Source organism: Trachurus japonicus, chromosome 14 (genome assembly GCF_045865225.1).
Source record: "Trachurus japonicus isolate A0001 chromosome 14, Traja_1.0".
Classification (NCBI taxonomy): Eukaryota; Metazoa; Chordata; class Actinopteri; order Carangiformes; family Carangidae; genus Trachurus; species Trachurus japonicus.
Window position 1 is genome coordinate 4,095,638 of NC_140920.1, and position 17,288 is coordinate 4,112,925.

At 39.6% G+C, this 17,288-nt stretch overlaps 1 protein-coding gene across 2 annotated transcripts in view; it reads right to left on the reverse strand.

Moving 5' to 3' along the window:
• Nucleotides 1-382: 382 nt before the first annotated feature.
• The window catches only part of hlcs (holocarboxylase synthetase (biotin-(proprionyl-CoA-carboxylase (ATP-hydrolysing)) ligase)), a 43,077-nt gene continuing 26,171 nt past the window's right edge, over nt 383-17,288 (reverse strand). For both annotated transcript variants that reach the window (XM_085797128.1, XM_085797127.1), the window contains 5 exons: nt 6,401-6,468; nt 6,109-6,269; nt 5,404-5,518; nt 4,007-4,220; nt 383-2,568 (listed from right to left, as the gene is read on the reverse strand). In XM_085797128.1, coding sequence (XP_085653254.1) covers nt 2,397-2,568; nt 4,007-4,220; nt 5,404-5,518; nt 6,109-6,269; nt 6,401-6,468 — 730 coding nt within the window. In that variant the 3' untranslated portion in view covers nt 383-2,396. The remainder of the gene's footprint in view (nt 2,569-4,006; nt 4,221-5,403; nt 5,519-6,108; nt 6,270-6,400; nt 6,469-17,288) is intronic.

Here is a 17,288-nt window from a genome sequence, read left to right on the forward strand (position 1 = left end):
CTTTCCCTAACCTGTGAGAGTTTGAATAGAACCATTAAAGCAGATATAAAGATATATCACGTTTAGTTGTTTAGTTTTCACAGTTTTGGTCAGGGTTGAGCCCCCCGAAGCCGATTCATCTGAGCACTCTGGGCTCTGATTGGTCATTACGGCAACTACACGTTCAGCTGTAAACAAACAGCTGTGGCTTTTACAGTGGTGTTGGTTCTGCCTTATCAGTTTGGAACATCTTCAGCTTTGCAGCGTGTACTTATATATTTTATTTGCATGCATTTGTTTTGTATTTTTGTATGCACTTTCTAAATTCACAGCTTGTTTGTTTCCCCCCTAATTGAGGTGTTTGGCCCTAATGAAATGGATCAAAAAGGAGCCAAATACAGGCAACAATTCAGTGACTTTAATGATAAATGATACAAAATGTACAGGCATAAGTAGACAGTCCAAGCTGAGGAGGGTCCAGACTGACAGGAATGGGGCAGGAAGATACAAGCTGATCTCTTACATTATCCCATAATATCTTATGATCTAATTCCAGTAGAATTTAAGTAATTAAAAGAAAAGAAAAGAAAAAAACATTTATTCTTAACTCTTAATTCAATTCCTGACAAATACAAAATGATATTAATGTATCATGATTCAGAGAGACTTTGTATAGTTAATATCCAGCTTTCATGATAAACCAAATATGCATAGCATTTCTTTTCTTTGAGCAAAGGGAAAGTGAGTTGAACTCAGTAACAAAGCTTATGTTATCCTAATTTATGACAAACAATAACCTGATGCGAGACTTCCCCTAATTAAAACTTTATTAAAATGGTCTTATTGCAACATAATTTCAAATACACTAGCATAAATAGCATCCATCTTGGTCTCACACACTGGTGATCTAATCCTATTCTATCAGTTCTTGAAGGTTATTGTCAGATATCCAGGTCAATCCCTCACTTTGGCTCGATTCACATCTTTTTGTCTTCCTATATGCAATACTGTATCTTTGCTTCCGATTAATCCTACATACATGGTGCAAAATCAATGCATGCAGTGATACTTCATGTGGCCCTGTATGGAAACGACCAATAACCCCAGCAGTCAGTCAGTATCTGTTCCCAAACGCTTATCTATTAAAGAAGTCTTTAATCTGAATGATTAAAACAAGTAACGACACCTTGGTAGGGTTGTAGTGACAGTTAAGTGATGAATCAACTTGTCGAGCCAATTTTCAAAAGACAAGTGATGTGCTTACAGATGCTGGTTAAGATGAGTTCAGTCAGTGCCAGTGAAGGTGGGAAGGCAAGTTTCTATACTTCATATAGTAGTTGATGGATGCAGGCAGCCTCCATCTCCCTGTGATTATACGTGTGTCTGTGGCTGCACGAGCTTCTGTCCCCGAAATATTTGTTCACAAATGTGTTGAAAAGTGTATTTTTAGTAAAGCAAGAGGTGTATCTACTTATTAGTTAGTGAATGACGATTCTGGTGGACTTTTTTATCAGAAGGACATCACTGGGGTAAACCTTAATTTGTGTTTTCTGAGTGTTTACCTGTCAATCATCAATCTCTTAGTTATTTTAGGAATCAGTTTTGATGGAAACTGAAGTTAACTGATTGATTTGATGTCAACATTTATATACAGTCCAAACCACGAGTATCTGGACATTTGCATTTTTTGTTCTTTGTGCTCTTCATTTAATTTGAAAAAAAAAAATATATATATATATGGATACTGCATTGAGCCTTAATATTATCTGTATATATAAAGAACTTTATCAGAGATGGAGCCTGGAAAGGCTTTTGAAGCTTTGGACTTGGACTTACAGATACTTTATTGACTTTATTGATCTCAAAGGAAATTCAAGCCTCTTCCTTTGCTTCAAAAGTAACCGGACAATTGCAGCGATTTTGAATTTAATGTAATTTTTCCTTTGATAATCAGGGCTTTAGTGCGTTTTTCAAGAAAATAGCAAATATTTCTGTAGGAATCTTTATTTTAAGCAAAAGCTGCGATGACCACTGCTGTCAACAGTGAATCAGGGTCGATGTTCAGATTTATTTCTCCCGGAAAGTACAAGTTGGTCCCCAACCGAACTGCTGTATGTGCCAGCGACCCATCACTGCTGCAGACTTCACTCGTAGCATGTAGCTGCCTTTCAGTCCAGTTATTTTCAGTGCATGTCCAACAACAAACCTCAAACAACATTTCAAATGCATTTCAGGTTAGCATAGGGAGAAGCTATAGCCAAACTTCCACTGTAAACCAGGAACATACTTAGTGCTGTATTAATCAGTTTAAAAGCCTTGATACTGTATATTCATGTAGCTATAAACTTATCTGAGAAGTTAAATGACTCAATGTCATGGGGTTCATTTCATTTCATGTCAGTTTGTTGAGTTTGGTCCTAATGCTGCTTCATGACCACCAAGTTCTTCAGCATGTCGAAGGAGTTTCCGTCCGGCTCCACTGAGACCACGCCGTGCTCCTTGGTGTGGACCTGCAGGAAGCCGTTGTGGTCCAGACCGACCACCTCGGCCTCGGGTCCGTCCTCGCTCCACAGATGAACCCGGGTCCCGCTGAGGTCAGAGAGAAAGACAGCAACCGTCAGTCTGGGGTTCAGGATCAGAAACATGACAAAGCTCTGCCACCGAGAGGGATGATCGCTCCTCAACTTAGACCAACAGTCAGAGCTTAAAGGGATAGTTCACCCTGTTAACTTTTCAGAGTTATCAAAATGCTTTTGGAGTTCCAGGGGGGGTCCGGCTGGCAATGGATTTTGATAGAGTTCACTTTTGAATGGTCCAAAACACACACTATGAAACATCCCGGTTCGTATCCCGCGTCGGGCAGACCTTTCCTGCATGTCATTCCCCCTCTCTCTGCCTCCCCCTTTCCTGTCTATCTCACTATGTGCTATCAAATAAAGGCAAAAACGGCAAAAAATATACTTTAAAGGTACATTGTGTAAGAATTACTCCCATCTAGCGGTGCGGTTGTATATCGCAAGCAACTCAATTGTATTTTTCATGCTGCATTCACATGAAATTGGGCAGACAGCAGACGGACGACAGCCGCTGCACGTAACGGCATAAACAAGCCTCTTTGTAAACAAGTGGTCCGTCAGCACGAGGCAAAACAATACACGTGACGATATGTTGTCATGGTGATGTTCCATTGTTTACATGACCCACGTTTTACCGGCTTTCTCTCGACTTCTGTGACTAAAATGACATCTGGTTTGTTACCGACCGTTTTTCCGACTGCACCTGAATGCAGCATTCACGTGTAGTCCTCACAGTCCTCACTGCGTTACCACGGTGACTTTTCACAGACGCCACCTCCACCTGAGCCGACAGCTCCGGTGTCTCCGCTGAGTTTCCGTGGTTTCCTACCGTCACGCTGCCACTGAACGTAAAAACATGGCGACAGCACATGGCAGCAGCACCGAGCTTACCCGCTCCATGTAGATATGAATGATATGAACGGCTAATTCAGAGCTGAAAGGAACACTTCACTTTGTTGATGGGGGGGATTACTGAGTAATGAAAAACAGACTTTTGAACAAAATAATCGATTTTCGTGAATAGATAACAGGAGAAGTTACACAATGTCCCTTTAAAAAGCAGAATCCGCCACCCTTATATGAAAATCCGTTGCCAGCCGGACCCCCCCTGGAACTCTGAAAAGTTCTCCAAACCCTTCCTTGGCATGACAGTGAATAGAAAATTGATGAATTATTGATTTTGGGTGAAGTATTCCTTTAAAGATGGAGCCTATACGCCACCTTAACAGCTCAAACCTCAATGAGAAAGAGCTTCTTCTGTATGTAACCCAGATTCCATCCTCTGTTTTAGCAGCAGCATGATAATGAAAAGATTTACACGTGATGTCCACACTACTCTAGAGTTTTCAAGCGCCTTCTAAAGACAATCATGACACTTCAACTTTCTGTCATAATACAACTACTGCTGTTTGTCTGCTGTATTCTCCAGTTCAGCAGTTTGCGTGTCTCACCTGTGCAGCCACCTCTTGTAGTATGTGGGCAGCACGGCGTCCGGTCCTCCTCGCTGGAAGCTGCTGATGAGCGTCTCCAGGCTGCTGACGGTGCGAGCGACGAGCTGGCTGCAGCTGAGCGGCTGCAGGCTGCCGTCGTGCTGCATGTTGTGCTGCTGGATCAGGTCGTTGATGCAAACCGTTGGGTTGCTGTTTGTCACGTTGAACCCACAACCTGCAGAGCACATCGAGTTGAAGAGATGATACGTCATTCTGAGTTCAACATGAGACTGTATTTTCTAGCATTCATACAGTTTTTATCTGTATTTACTCATTTGAAATAATTTGGCACATAACTGTACAGAATATCTCTCTCTTTGTTTTATTTCATATGTCTTGTTCTATATCATTTTTTGGTATTTCTATATTTGCATATTTTTCAATTTTTTTTTTTTTTTTTTACCTTATAAGGCAAGGCATCTTTATTTATATAGCACATTTCATACTAAGGCAACTCAATGTGCTTTACATAAAGACAAAACATTAAAAAAAAAAAAAAAGAACAGCATAAAATAACATAAAAACACAGAGTTAAAAACAGGAGCAAAGAAGAATTAAAAAAAGTAAAATAAAAGAAAATAGATAAAGTTTAAAGTTATTAAAAAGAGCTCAGCTATAATACATAATACTACAATGCTACTGTAACAACCAAATTTCCTTATGTCTTACTGCTGTATGTTGGATAAAGTATCATAATAAGGTTGTGGAACTACTGTAATTTGTCAGTAAAAATGCTAATGCAGCATTTTTACTGACAAATTACAGTAGTTCCACAACCTTATTATAGATGTAGGGTGTATGACAAACCACAATCATCCATAAACAAACACTTTTTGCAGAGTAAATTGTGCATATTTGTAAATCTGTGTATATTTGTGGATAGAACTTAACTCGCCATAAATAAAAACACATGTTTGTGGATCGTCTCTTGTGGACACCCTCATACATTTTGGGATTTTTGTGGTATGAATTATGAATAATGTGGGGAAATCACAAATATAATGTCAACCACAAACTGACGGGAAGTGATCCACAAATATGTATAAGTACTAACAGGGTAAAAGTTCTTTATTTGAATGCATTTGTGGGCAGAAGGATGTTTGTGGATCCTGGCGCATATTTGTGGATTGTCCTCCACGGTCTATTGTCCAATAAAAACATCATCAGCTCCCTACCGGAGGAGGAGTTTAGGATTGAAAAGTTTGACATGACAGTTGCAATTTCCAGATGAGCCACAATATTTTTCAGATTCAAAATCATAGATATCAATATGAAGAAAGTTTCTACGTAGCCATATTAATAATAAAAAAAGGAACTGTCAGTTCATTAGCTATAATAAAGGAGAGGTTGGTTGTTACCTATGAGCAGATGAAAGGTTGATCCCATTACAGTGGAAGTCACCAGAACTCCCCCGAGCTTCATCAGGTTGCTGTAGTAGATGTCATTGGGCCACTTCACTCTCAGGTCGATGTCCTGGTGAAGGTTAAAAATTAAAATATGTTCAGTCACCGTCAGTCATTAACCTTTATTTCATTTCAAATGCACTGACCTGTACACTGCAAAAAACTCAAAATCTTTCCAAGAATATTTGTCTTATTTCTTGTCAAAATGTCTCATTTCTAGTCTAAACTAATCTCTTTCCACTTAAAATAAGACTCATCAGCTAAAAATTAACTTGTTTTTAGATCATTTTCACTTGTTTCAAACTAATTTTCACTTGAAATGAGTAGAAAAATCTGCCAGTGAAAGCAAGTTTTTTGTGCTTGTAATAAGGAAGAAAAACTTGCTCCACTATCAGATTTTTCTACTTATTTCAAGTGAAAATATCATTGAAAGAAGTAAAAAGTGTCTAAAAACAAGCTACTTTTTATGTGATGAGTCTTATTTTAAGTATAATGAGATTTGTTTTGACTAGAAATGACATTTTGACTAGAAATAAGACACATATTCTTGGTAAGATATTTGAGTTTTTGCAGTGTAATATACAACCACTTATAATAGATCCATGGTTTAACAGCATTGATGGAGCAGGTGACAGAGCAGTAAGGTGTGCAGGCCGGTACCTCGTATCCAGGCAGAGTGCGAACAGCTTCCACCACTGCCAGAGCAGCCAGATGTTGGAGGAAGGGAATCCTCTGTCCGAGTCTGGAGCTCAGCTCGACCTGCACCTTCAGAGTGAACATGGCACAACCCAGCGGGCTGAGCCACGAGTTCCTGCCTCGACCTGAACACAAGAAAAACACACGAGTGGAAACGGCAGCTTCCAGTTAGATGAAACTAACAGAGTTGAATGCATCTGAGGTAAAGTAAAGTGTACGGTGTGAGGTGAACAAAACAGTCTGCTCCAGCACTGACCTCTTCCCTGGGTTTGTCGACCGGCTACTGCTATCAACCCCACATCCTTCGGTAGGTGCTGGACCAGTCTGAAACGAGACAAGAACAATAATCATCATTACATTACAGGTGGAGTTGTTTTAGAGGTAAATGCAGAGACTGCTTGCCGAAAAACTGCCCCAGACGGGAACGTGCATCAGCGGTTTTGCATGGATTTCCCTCTAAAACAACTCTGTCTGGTAACGTTGTGTTATTATCTCATAGCGTGGTGAATGTGCAGCTCACAACTTGTCCACCAGAGCGTTTTGGAGTTGTTGGATTGTGTATTTGATGAGTTTGATGAGGGAAACCAAGAAATCCCATAATGAGCCTCCGTAGGGTAGCTCTGAGCAGCTCACGGCTCTGCTCCACCGTTGTAAAAACAGCTTGCACCGACAATTAAAGGTAACGAACCTACTGCTATGACTATAGGGATTATGGCAATGGGCCAATTTGCCAAAATGTTGAACTATCCCTTTAAATAATACTAAAGTAGGCCCCTGCCCCCTCACTTTTCTCTTGAACTACAACAAAGTCTGGGACATTGGACACTCATCTACAAGGTGTGATCAGTTCAAACAAAGAGTGTGTTATTGCTCTTGTTTTATTTGAATAAAACATCTGAAGAGATTAATATTCATAAAACTATTCAGTAATTCACAAAAATTAGAAAAAGGTTTTCTGATCCTGATCTTCTTTTTTCATAGAAAGTTTTGTCAGAAACCTTTGTCTCAGACTACTGAGTCACCTCTCGTTGACTTCACTAAAATTTTAATTAGGTGACAAACAGACAATTAATCAGTGACTAAAGATCTTTTCTCTGTTTTGCTCATTTGTTAACTAAATATCTGACTGTGGCTTGGAGAAATGAAGATAATTAAGAACATAACATTAGTCTTTAATAAAAAAAACACTAATTAAAAAGAAAGTAATCTGCAGATTAATAGAAAATGTAACAATTTAGCTTTGTAAAAAACAAAATAAGAAAAATGCACAAGACGCAGCCATCAAAATAACTTGACTGAGGAAACCATGTTGTGTAAGTGCAGTTGTGGTGCCATGACTATCCATCCTGCAGGTTGCAATTATTAACCCAGTGTGTCAGTCAACATTTCTTTTAAAAAGGCTGATTTGAGAGCCGGGGGCCATCGCTACTAGAAACCAAAGAGAAAAATGTTTGCACATTCTCTCATCTCCAAACGTAATTAAAGCTGATCCACTCGGCCAAGTGCAACTGCCCTCTATTGGTCAACGAAACAAAGACCGAGGCGGCCGAACCAAGAGAGCAGAGCCTGCTATTGTGATGCAAAGCCGGTCAGTGATAAATCAGCTTAAATGCAGTCCCGGTGTGAGGGAGGGAGCCCCCGACTCAGACTTCTTCTTCTGGGAGCTGCTGGTCACAAGAACAGACTGACAGCTCAATCTGGATCCTCAGCACAAGGAACTACGGTATATACGACGTGAAACACAGTGTCGACTCTCTGCTCGGACTGGCTGTTAACTAGTAGCATGTAAAATTAAACATTTTTTGAGTTTGTTTGCCTTAAAACAATAATAAAGTGTCTATTTCCTGTACACATTAAAGGGATAGTTCACCCAAAATTCAAATTTCACTCATTATCTACTCACCCTCATGTCGACTAAGGGCTGTGAGAATTTTCAGAGTCCTCCGTGCCTTCTCTGAGTTATTTGTCCATATAATGGTTGTGAATGGTGCTCACTTTTCTTTGTAACAAAAAGACACACCAAAAAACATCCAAATACCTCCATAGTGCTCGTCTGTAATGTCCCTCTTGTACTGAAGCCCCAACATGAGAAATTGTTCCGAAAAAAATTAAATAAGTCTATATTTTAAGCTTGTTTGTAGCAGAAGCTCCCAGTGTCTCAGTTCACTGCTCTTCCCGCGAGATTTGCACTGACCGGCGGAACAATTTCTCATGTCGGGGCTTCAATACAAGAGGGACATTACAGACGAGCAGTATGGAGGTATTTGGATGTTTTTTGGTGTGTCTTTTTGGATGAAGAAAAGTGAGCACCATTCACAACCATTATATGGACAAATACTGCTGCGCGGACCCCCCCCCCGCGCGTAACTCCGAGAAGGCACGGAGGACTCCGAAACTTCTCACAGCCCTTAGTTGACATGAGGGTGAGTAGATGAGGAGTGAAATTTGAATTTTGGGTGAACTATCCCTTTAAAAAGGGAAGTTTTTAAACCAACTTATAAGACAGAAACAGCAGGAAAATCCTCAGTCCTCCTCCTCCTGAGCTGAAACGCCACACAAATCAAGTGTTCATGTTCATGTGGGCAACTGGGTGTTGTTTTAAGACGGATTGGAGGCCGATGTGAAAAAAAAAAAAACGTGAGCCCGTCCTTTAAAGTTCAAATGCAAATAGTGCGAATGCAGCACATGTCAATATGGCAAATGAAAACATGTAGATTGTGTGGGAACAAAAAAAAATTGATTGAATTTTTGTTTCCTTAACTGAAGCTAATTGCTCTGAACATTTTCTATTATTCTTCTGCAACCAGGTAATTGCCAACATGTGCTTTTGTACATTTGAGAAACAAAACCCCCGAGTTCCTGCTGTCGAAAACCCGTCAGCTCTCAGGCTTCGATGGAAGGAAGTCATCCTGAAAACTGAATTTAAATCACATTTACAGAAAAAAAATGAAACTGCTTTTTTTTTTCTTTCTTTTTTGCAGTAGTCACATTACTCTGGTGTGATATTTGTTCTTTTCATTGATGAGCGTTGTCAAGAGACATCAAAGAGAAATGTAAAATCCACTGTTCCACATAATTAAACAATAAATGAGAGTGGGGCTCTGGACACGGACGAGTTAATGGAAAGTATTGTCCCTCTTTCCACGCGGTCGGTCGCTGAACACCATGTGTGGGCACACAGGCCTGTTCACACATCCTGTGAGTTTGGGTTCAGATGTAATCACTCCCAGAGCACAAGCGTGTCTCAACCGCTTCTTAAAAATAAATGACATTAAAAAAAAAATAAAAGAGACAAAGACAAAACGTGAGAAAGAAAAAAGGTCAGATCTGTAGAAATGACGTGATGAAGTCATGTCGACACGGTGGAAAGTGACTGGGATTCATGACTGAGGCTGTTTGAGAGCAAAACTAACAACCCTACAGACTGTTTAAGTGATTATTTAACTTTATTTGTGCTTTTTTATTGCGTTTATTTGCCGAGTTAAACAAAAAAAAAAGTGTCAGATTCACTCAGGTTTTGCACGACTGACTGAATGTCAGACACTCGTTCGGTTCTGGCCACTCGCTCACCGCTCTGCAGCGATTCAGCTGAGCCGGCTAATGGGAGCCCACTTAAAGATTAAAGCCACGCTAAAAGATTTATTGAGCTGAACTCTTTTGGCTAAGAGGTCTAAATTAATGACCACAATACATTTCACCCCCTTAAGGAAACAACTATACTATTCATTAGCCCATACTAAAATAAATACACACAGAACATGATGACAAATGTTAATCAAAATGAAGCTGGCACGCCGGAATAAATCCCCACTGACGCTGCTTTATTTTTTCTCACACGGCCTAATCCAAACACAAGACGAGTTTAGAACAATGAAATTGATCATTGGTTAAATCATCGTGCAAAGTGCAAATAGGAAACTCAGTGGTGTTAAAGACTATAATGAACAAGCACACACACACACACACACACACACAGAGAGAGAAAGCAGATGGCAGGTAATTTTTAGCCTGTCATCAAATTACTCACGGTATTAACATTAATTAGTGACAGACGATGTGACATCTGTCATTAGTGGTGACAACAACAGTCAGTGTTGGTTTAAATGAGAAGCTGATAATTACCTGCAAATTGAAATGTGTGAAAATCGCTTATGAATATATTGACATTGTAATTTGCAATGATACATTTAATTGGTTTGTGACTTAGCACAGGGTGGGAGGGGGTGGGGGTGGGGGTGGGGCACAAACACAGGTAAACAGCAGCTTCACAGCTCTGCTCATCTTCTAATCAAATCTGTCAAAATTAGAGAATCGGGAGCAACGGGAGATTTTTTTTTTATATTTAAGCATCTGACTGGGTGTATTTGTATTTCTATGTACTGTAAATGTATAAAACAATCATAATGTTCCAACAACTCCGACTCAAACTACATTGTGAAGATGGAAACGCGGCGCATGCAGCTGGAGCAGAGTGAAGCCAAAAAGCTGCATGTGCACAACTCTTGGCTTTGGTCACATTTTTCACCTTTGCACACTAATTTCCTCTGGCGTGAGTGAAACGCTCGCACTGTCGAGCTGTGGCTGAAATAATTATCCGTAATAATTCCTCACTGTTCAGAAAATAACTCAGCCCCGTAGTCTGTTTCATTTCAACAGCCCGGTCGGTGTCGTGGATAAAGACGGGGGGTTTCATCGGGAGGGTGTTACTCTGCTGGACTCGCTGAGGGACGGAGGATTACTCTCATTTCATTATCTCGGTACATTGTAGATGAATATAACACGTCTATGTTCATTTAGCTACATTATCTAAATAAAAGGAGCAGCAGCAGTTGAATCAAGGCCATTCAGCTTGGGTTAACAGCTTTATTTCAATCTGTGAGTGTAGTGGAGCAAATGGTTCATCACACAGCGCTGTGTGTGACAAGATGTCGTCTTGTGAATGCCAACGGTCAAACACCCAACATGCTTCCATTTATGACAGAAAACAAACAAACCCCCCTTTTTTTGGCAACTTCTCTGCGCATGTGTTTGTGTGTGTATGTGTATATATATCTCTCTCTCTATATATATATATATAAATATATATATATGGCTATATATATATATATATATGTATATATGTTTTCATCTTATTTTTGTTTTGATGCTTGCATTATTGAATTTGTAAAACGATTTACTGGGAAAAAAAAAAGGGATCGACTACTATAAGTTTGCTTCTTTCTGCCCCTTTTTCATTCAGGAGTTGCATTATTTTTTGTATTAAAGGGACAACGAGGAGTTTTGGAAAGCAAAGTGTTTTCACACTACATTTCCCATGAGCCTTCGCGCGCACGGTGAAATTCTTGGACTGGCGCAAGACGGACGAAAGCGAAAACATTTGCCAAGAATGTTTTCATTCATCAAGAACAAAAGTCGGAGGTTTGAAGACGATAAGATACCGTCGTAGTTCCGACCATGAACGGCAATTCGGCAGAGTTATTCCAGGAAAGAAATGCTGGGCGAGCCGACCACTAAATAATAAAATCAAAATAACTATAAAGACAAAACGATATATTTATGGAAAATTGACCCATTAACAAGTGTGGGTAATGTAGATTCATCCACATTAATATGAGACTCCTTGTAGACCTTGTTGTCCCTTTAAACTGTTTAAATGAATGAAAAAAAAAAAAAAAACTGAACTAAAAAGAACGTGGTCGGTGATTCATTTTCAACTGAATCGACTGATTGTATCCCTGAGTTGTGGCAAAGTTTTTGAGAACAAAAAAAGTAGAAAAAAGCAAAAGGCAGATTATTCTGCATTGTCATCTCCTCGTTCTGACAAGACCAAGACAAAAACCTACAAAGTAGCATATCTGACGGACAGAGAGAGGAGGCCATTGTCCCACGAGGAGGATCATAGGCCTCTAAATCCCTGCTTAGGACTCTTTTTGTTTTAGGGGGCAACAACTAACCCTCAGGGGTCACCCTCCCAGATACAGCCCAGCAGGGGGATAAACGCCCACCAAGAGAGAAGAGAGGATCAATCAGCTGTGTGACCGTCCGACTCCTCATACATGTGAACTTCTGTGCACCGCTGTCGGCCGTCTGAATGAGACAGACACAACATTTATTTCTGTTCACACACTCAGATGTAGAGCTAACGATTCAGTACAGGTTCAACTCAACAGTCATTTCCTCACATAAACATAATCTAACTAACCAAAACGGCTGGATGTGATGCGCTCACTTAAGATATTATTTTTCTGAAAGCCATTTATCTCCCTCAAAAGAATCCTCTCACTTCCCAGATTAAAATATCTCAGATTAAAAGATTATTTCTGCCGTCGATGCTCATTTTTGAAACAGGATTTGCCCGTGCATAAGCGTGTTTGCATTGATCATTCAGCGGCATCAAAAGGCTTGATCAATAAGCAAGGAGCAACTAATCTGTAAATGTGATTAATTGAGCTAATCCTATTTACTGAGAAACAGCAGAAATGATCATTTCCAAGTAGCACCATTGGAGCTGATCAATAAGAGAGGGCCGCTCCATTACCACGGAGCAGCTGAGCCACCGATGAATGACCTTGCGTTGCTAACAGCTTGTTGGACCGGGCCTGTCTGGACACAGCAATACAAAATTGGCCATTAGACTAACTACACAACCTCTGAATGTCCAGTTTTGGTGATATTTTTTGGGGCTAAAGCTAATGAAAGTCTCTTCCTCTCAGTAGCAGAGGTACCAAACTCTACCATGAATGGTGCAAATCAGTTCAGGAGGTTTTGTGCAAACCTGCCGACAAACAGCACCTCCTTGTGATAATAATAATATTGTCTAATGCTGCATTCACATGGAACTGTCCACCCCCATGCAATTCACAACCGGATGTGATGTTTTGGAGGGAATTTAAAGAGATAGTCCAACATTTTGGCAAATTGGCCCATTTACATAATCGCTATAGTCATAGCAGTAGGTTCGTTACCTTTAATTGTCGGTGCAAGCTGTTTTTAGAACGGTGGAGCAGAGCCGCGAGCTGCTCAGAGCTACGCTACGGAGGCTCATGGGATTTCTTGGTTTCCCTCATCAAACTCATCAAATACACAATCCAACAACTCCACAACGCTCTGGTGGACAAGTTGTGACCAGACAGAGTTGTTTTCAAGGTAAATGCAGAGACTGCTTGATGAAAAACTGTCCCTGAAGGCAACGCGCATCAGCGGTTTTGCATGAATTTCCCTCTAAAACAACTCTGTCTGATAACGTTCTGTTATTATCTCATAGCGTGGTGAATGTGCAGGTCACCAGAGCGTTGTGGAGTTGTTGGATTGTGTATTTGATGAGTTTGATGAGGGAAACCCTAAGAAATCCCATGAGCCTCCGTAGCGTAGCTCTGAGCAGCTCACGGCTCTGCTCCGCCGTTCTAAAAATAGCTTGCACCGACAATTAAAGGTAACAAACCTACTGCTATGACTATAGGGATTATGGCAATGGGCCAATTTGCCAAAATGTTGAACTATCCCTTTAACATAAATATTCATTTTGCAAATGCAATATCAAGAGAATATACTATGTATAGCTATGATAATAACATTAAATAGCTAATACACAAGAATTTATTGTAAACAATACACCATCAGCATAGCAACACGTTTATATCGTTTTCTTTCATTTATTTTCCAGATTACATTGTGAACGCAGCATAAATTGTATTTAAAAAAAAAAAGGATTATCACTTTTCTTTAAGATCATTCAGGCTAATATACATGTTCATTTTTCTATTTTAAATATTTACTAGCTGATCAAACTTGAACTGTTTCCATGCTAAATGTGGTCTGTGGCTGTGAACAGATGGAACTGCTGCCGGCAGGTTGGTGCAGCCTCGTTGCAGAGAAATGAAAACCTTTGGACCCTGCATGACTCGTGCATGTTGGTGACTCCGACGCAGGGAAGGGTTCAGGGCTCTAGAGTATAACATACCTTCCACTGGACATAAAAAGTTCATGTCGAACACTGCACCATATGTTCCCCAGAATAAGAAATGAAGACGTTTAGGCATCTGCTTACAATCTTTTATAATTGCAGGTGGAGCATGCAAGGCCAATTGGGCCAATTTGATTTTTATGGTCGAACCTGTTGCCACGGTTGTGAGGAATTCATTTTCTCTGCACCGAACCCCCTTGTATGTCCTCTGTGGTTTTTATTTTTCACAGGAAACAGGACTCTAATTCCATACAGTCTCAGCTTGGATATTGGATTGCTTGTCAAAATAAACAGAGGATGCCAGGGCTTTAGCCAAACAACTGGAACAGCTTTAAGCAGAAGAGTCCCCCTGTTAAGGTTGTGTTTTCTATTCAGATTAGCAGGAAGGTGTTGCCCTGCAGGAACCGTGTGCTACCAGGCTCCGAAGTGTGACTGCTTTGATTTTAAGAAATGTAATCAAGACTCAATCATAGACGTTGCAAATTCATAACAATGGAAGAAATGGACAGTGTTTTAAAAAAAGTTTCCACATGTGCAGATGGCCTGGAAAACAAAAAGCTGTATTTCTCTAGGTAGAAGGGAAAATAATCCGAATTACATTTACATCCCCTGCTGCTGCTGCTGCTGCTTAAGTGGGAAAAAGACACAGAAGTAAAAGTGGGCCTTTGGGTTTTTCAACGTCGAGGCCCGAAGCTCTCGGAGGAAAAAAAAGTCAACAAGAAGGAAGTGTTGCTGCAGGCGCAGGGATTAAGTTTAGCAGAGCAGGAAAAGAATCATTATGCTCTCAGGAGCAGCCAAGTGGTGTTAGAAAAGACCTGTAGTCTCTTATCCCGAGTCGCTCACAAATAAACACGTCCACACTTAACTGTCCTTAAGTAAGCAACAAAAAGCCTGTTCACACACCCGTCACACATTACAACGGGATCAGACTGATGAGAGCAGATGTTCACCACTGGATGAACCTGCTTGTTATTCAATTATATTAATCTTTACGATGTGAAATACAACAACAACACGGGGGTTTCATCTTTATGTGACTCACCACTGACTAGACGGCGCTAAAAACGGACAAACCACCTACAGCAGACGGAGCAGAGTCATTATTCTTATCACTATCGCACCATCACAATAAGAGAGACAGAGGAGCGACCTCGGCATAAACAGGGCACATCTCAGTAAATGAGATAGTGTCGCCCACTGACCCAGAGTAAGAGAGACTTCTTTTTTCAACTTTGTTTTACAATATTTAAACTTTTGATTTACTGGATTTTGGGTTTTAATTAAATGTAAGCCATAATCATTACAATTAAAAGGAATAAAGACATGAAATATTTCAGTCCATGCCTAATGAATCTATATAATATATGAGTTTCACTAAAATACTGAGGTAAATTAACTTTTCCATGATATTCTCATTTATAGAGATGCGCCTGTGTGTGTAAACATTATACGGCCAACTGTTCTCATAAATATTCATGTATATTTTGATAATAGTTAGAATTTATTCAATATTACCGTATATATAGAATTTATATACTTAACTTTTTTGGTTCAACAAAATAAACTATTCTATTAGTGTTTAATACAAGTGATCAATGATAATTACCATATCGGTAACACTTTATTTGACGGCTGTCTCTATAACGCATTAAAACCATACTTATAATGAGTTATAATGCAGTTATAGCACTGTATAATTAATTTTAACACTCATAAATGATCATAATGCTTTATAACAATAATCATAAAACACTATAAAGCATCTTATCATGACTTAAAAGGTCAGGTATTATAATACGTTATAATTGTTAGTAACAAGCTGACATAATGCATTATAAATATAGTTATAATGTGTTATAATTGGCTTATAAATGTGTATAACTATCATTATAAACACTCATAAGACTTTATAACACATTATAGAGCATTATAACTCTATTATAATATTTGACCTTAGAAGCCATTATAAAATGCTCTATGATGTGATATGCTAATTTATGAGTGTTTATAATGATAGTTATACATGTTTATAAGCCAATTATAACACATTATAACTGTATTTATAATGCATTATCGATGTGGGCATTGTCAGCCAGTTACTAACAATTATAACCTATCACCTGACCTTATAAGTCATGATAAAATGCTTTATAGTGTGTTATGATTATTGTTATAAAGCATTATGATCATTTATGAGTGTTTATACAGTGCTATAATAACTGCATTATAACTCATAAGTATGGTTATAATGCGTTATAGAGATAGGTGTCAAATAAAGTGTTACCAAATAATCTTTAAGAGTGTGTTTGGCAGCTGTTTAAGCTTTAACGCGCCGAGTGACGGGGCCTGTACTTTGTAATTGTGTTGTATTGTATCTGTCTTCAGTTCTTCCTGAGCACCAGTCACATTAATGTCCCACAGCGGAGGAACCGCTTCACGCTCGCCTCCTCATGCGTCTTCATTTTACCGGAGCTTCTGTGACAGTGACGGACTCCCGAGGCTCAGCTGAGCCGCGGTGATAAATGTCCCGAGATTGAAACGCCTCGACGCCTCAAGAAAATGACATCCACTATTTTTATGAAAATAAATAGAAGTAGATAATATAAAGTTAATTGGCTGGTCTGTCAGCCACGTCTGAGAACTGAAATAGAATTTGTCTAACAGGATAAATGTCCAGGACGGAGCTGCACACAGTCTGCAGCACCAGTTTGTCCCTCTTTTGAAGTTGCCAACTCATGAAGACGACTATTTTTATCCATTTAAAACTCAGCGCCGGCGTCGTTTGTTGAGAAATGATCCATCAGATAAATAATTGTTATGACTTGAGAACTGCTCCTTGCGGGGGTGTGACAAGGCTGCTGTCATTTTGGTTTTCACAGTGAATGTTAATGAACCTGTGAAACCTCAGCAGGTGCACAACATTGGGGGGGAAAAACATGTTCTGCTCTTTATGCGATTATGTTCAACATTTGCAAAAGCCAATCCATGACTGACTGACTGACACGGCACAGCAGACGGAGAGGAGCGGATTGTTGATTATTCAGAAAAGTGTTTGTATCCATGAGCCCGGTTTAACACTGACATCATGAGAAGCTTATGAAATAGTCCTTAAAACAAGATTAAAGCAGAAGTAAGCGATCCGGTGGTTTTGGCTAACTTCTTGTCAGCCGATGGAGTTAGC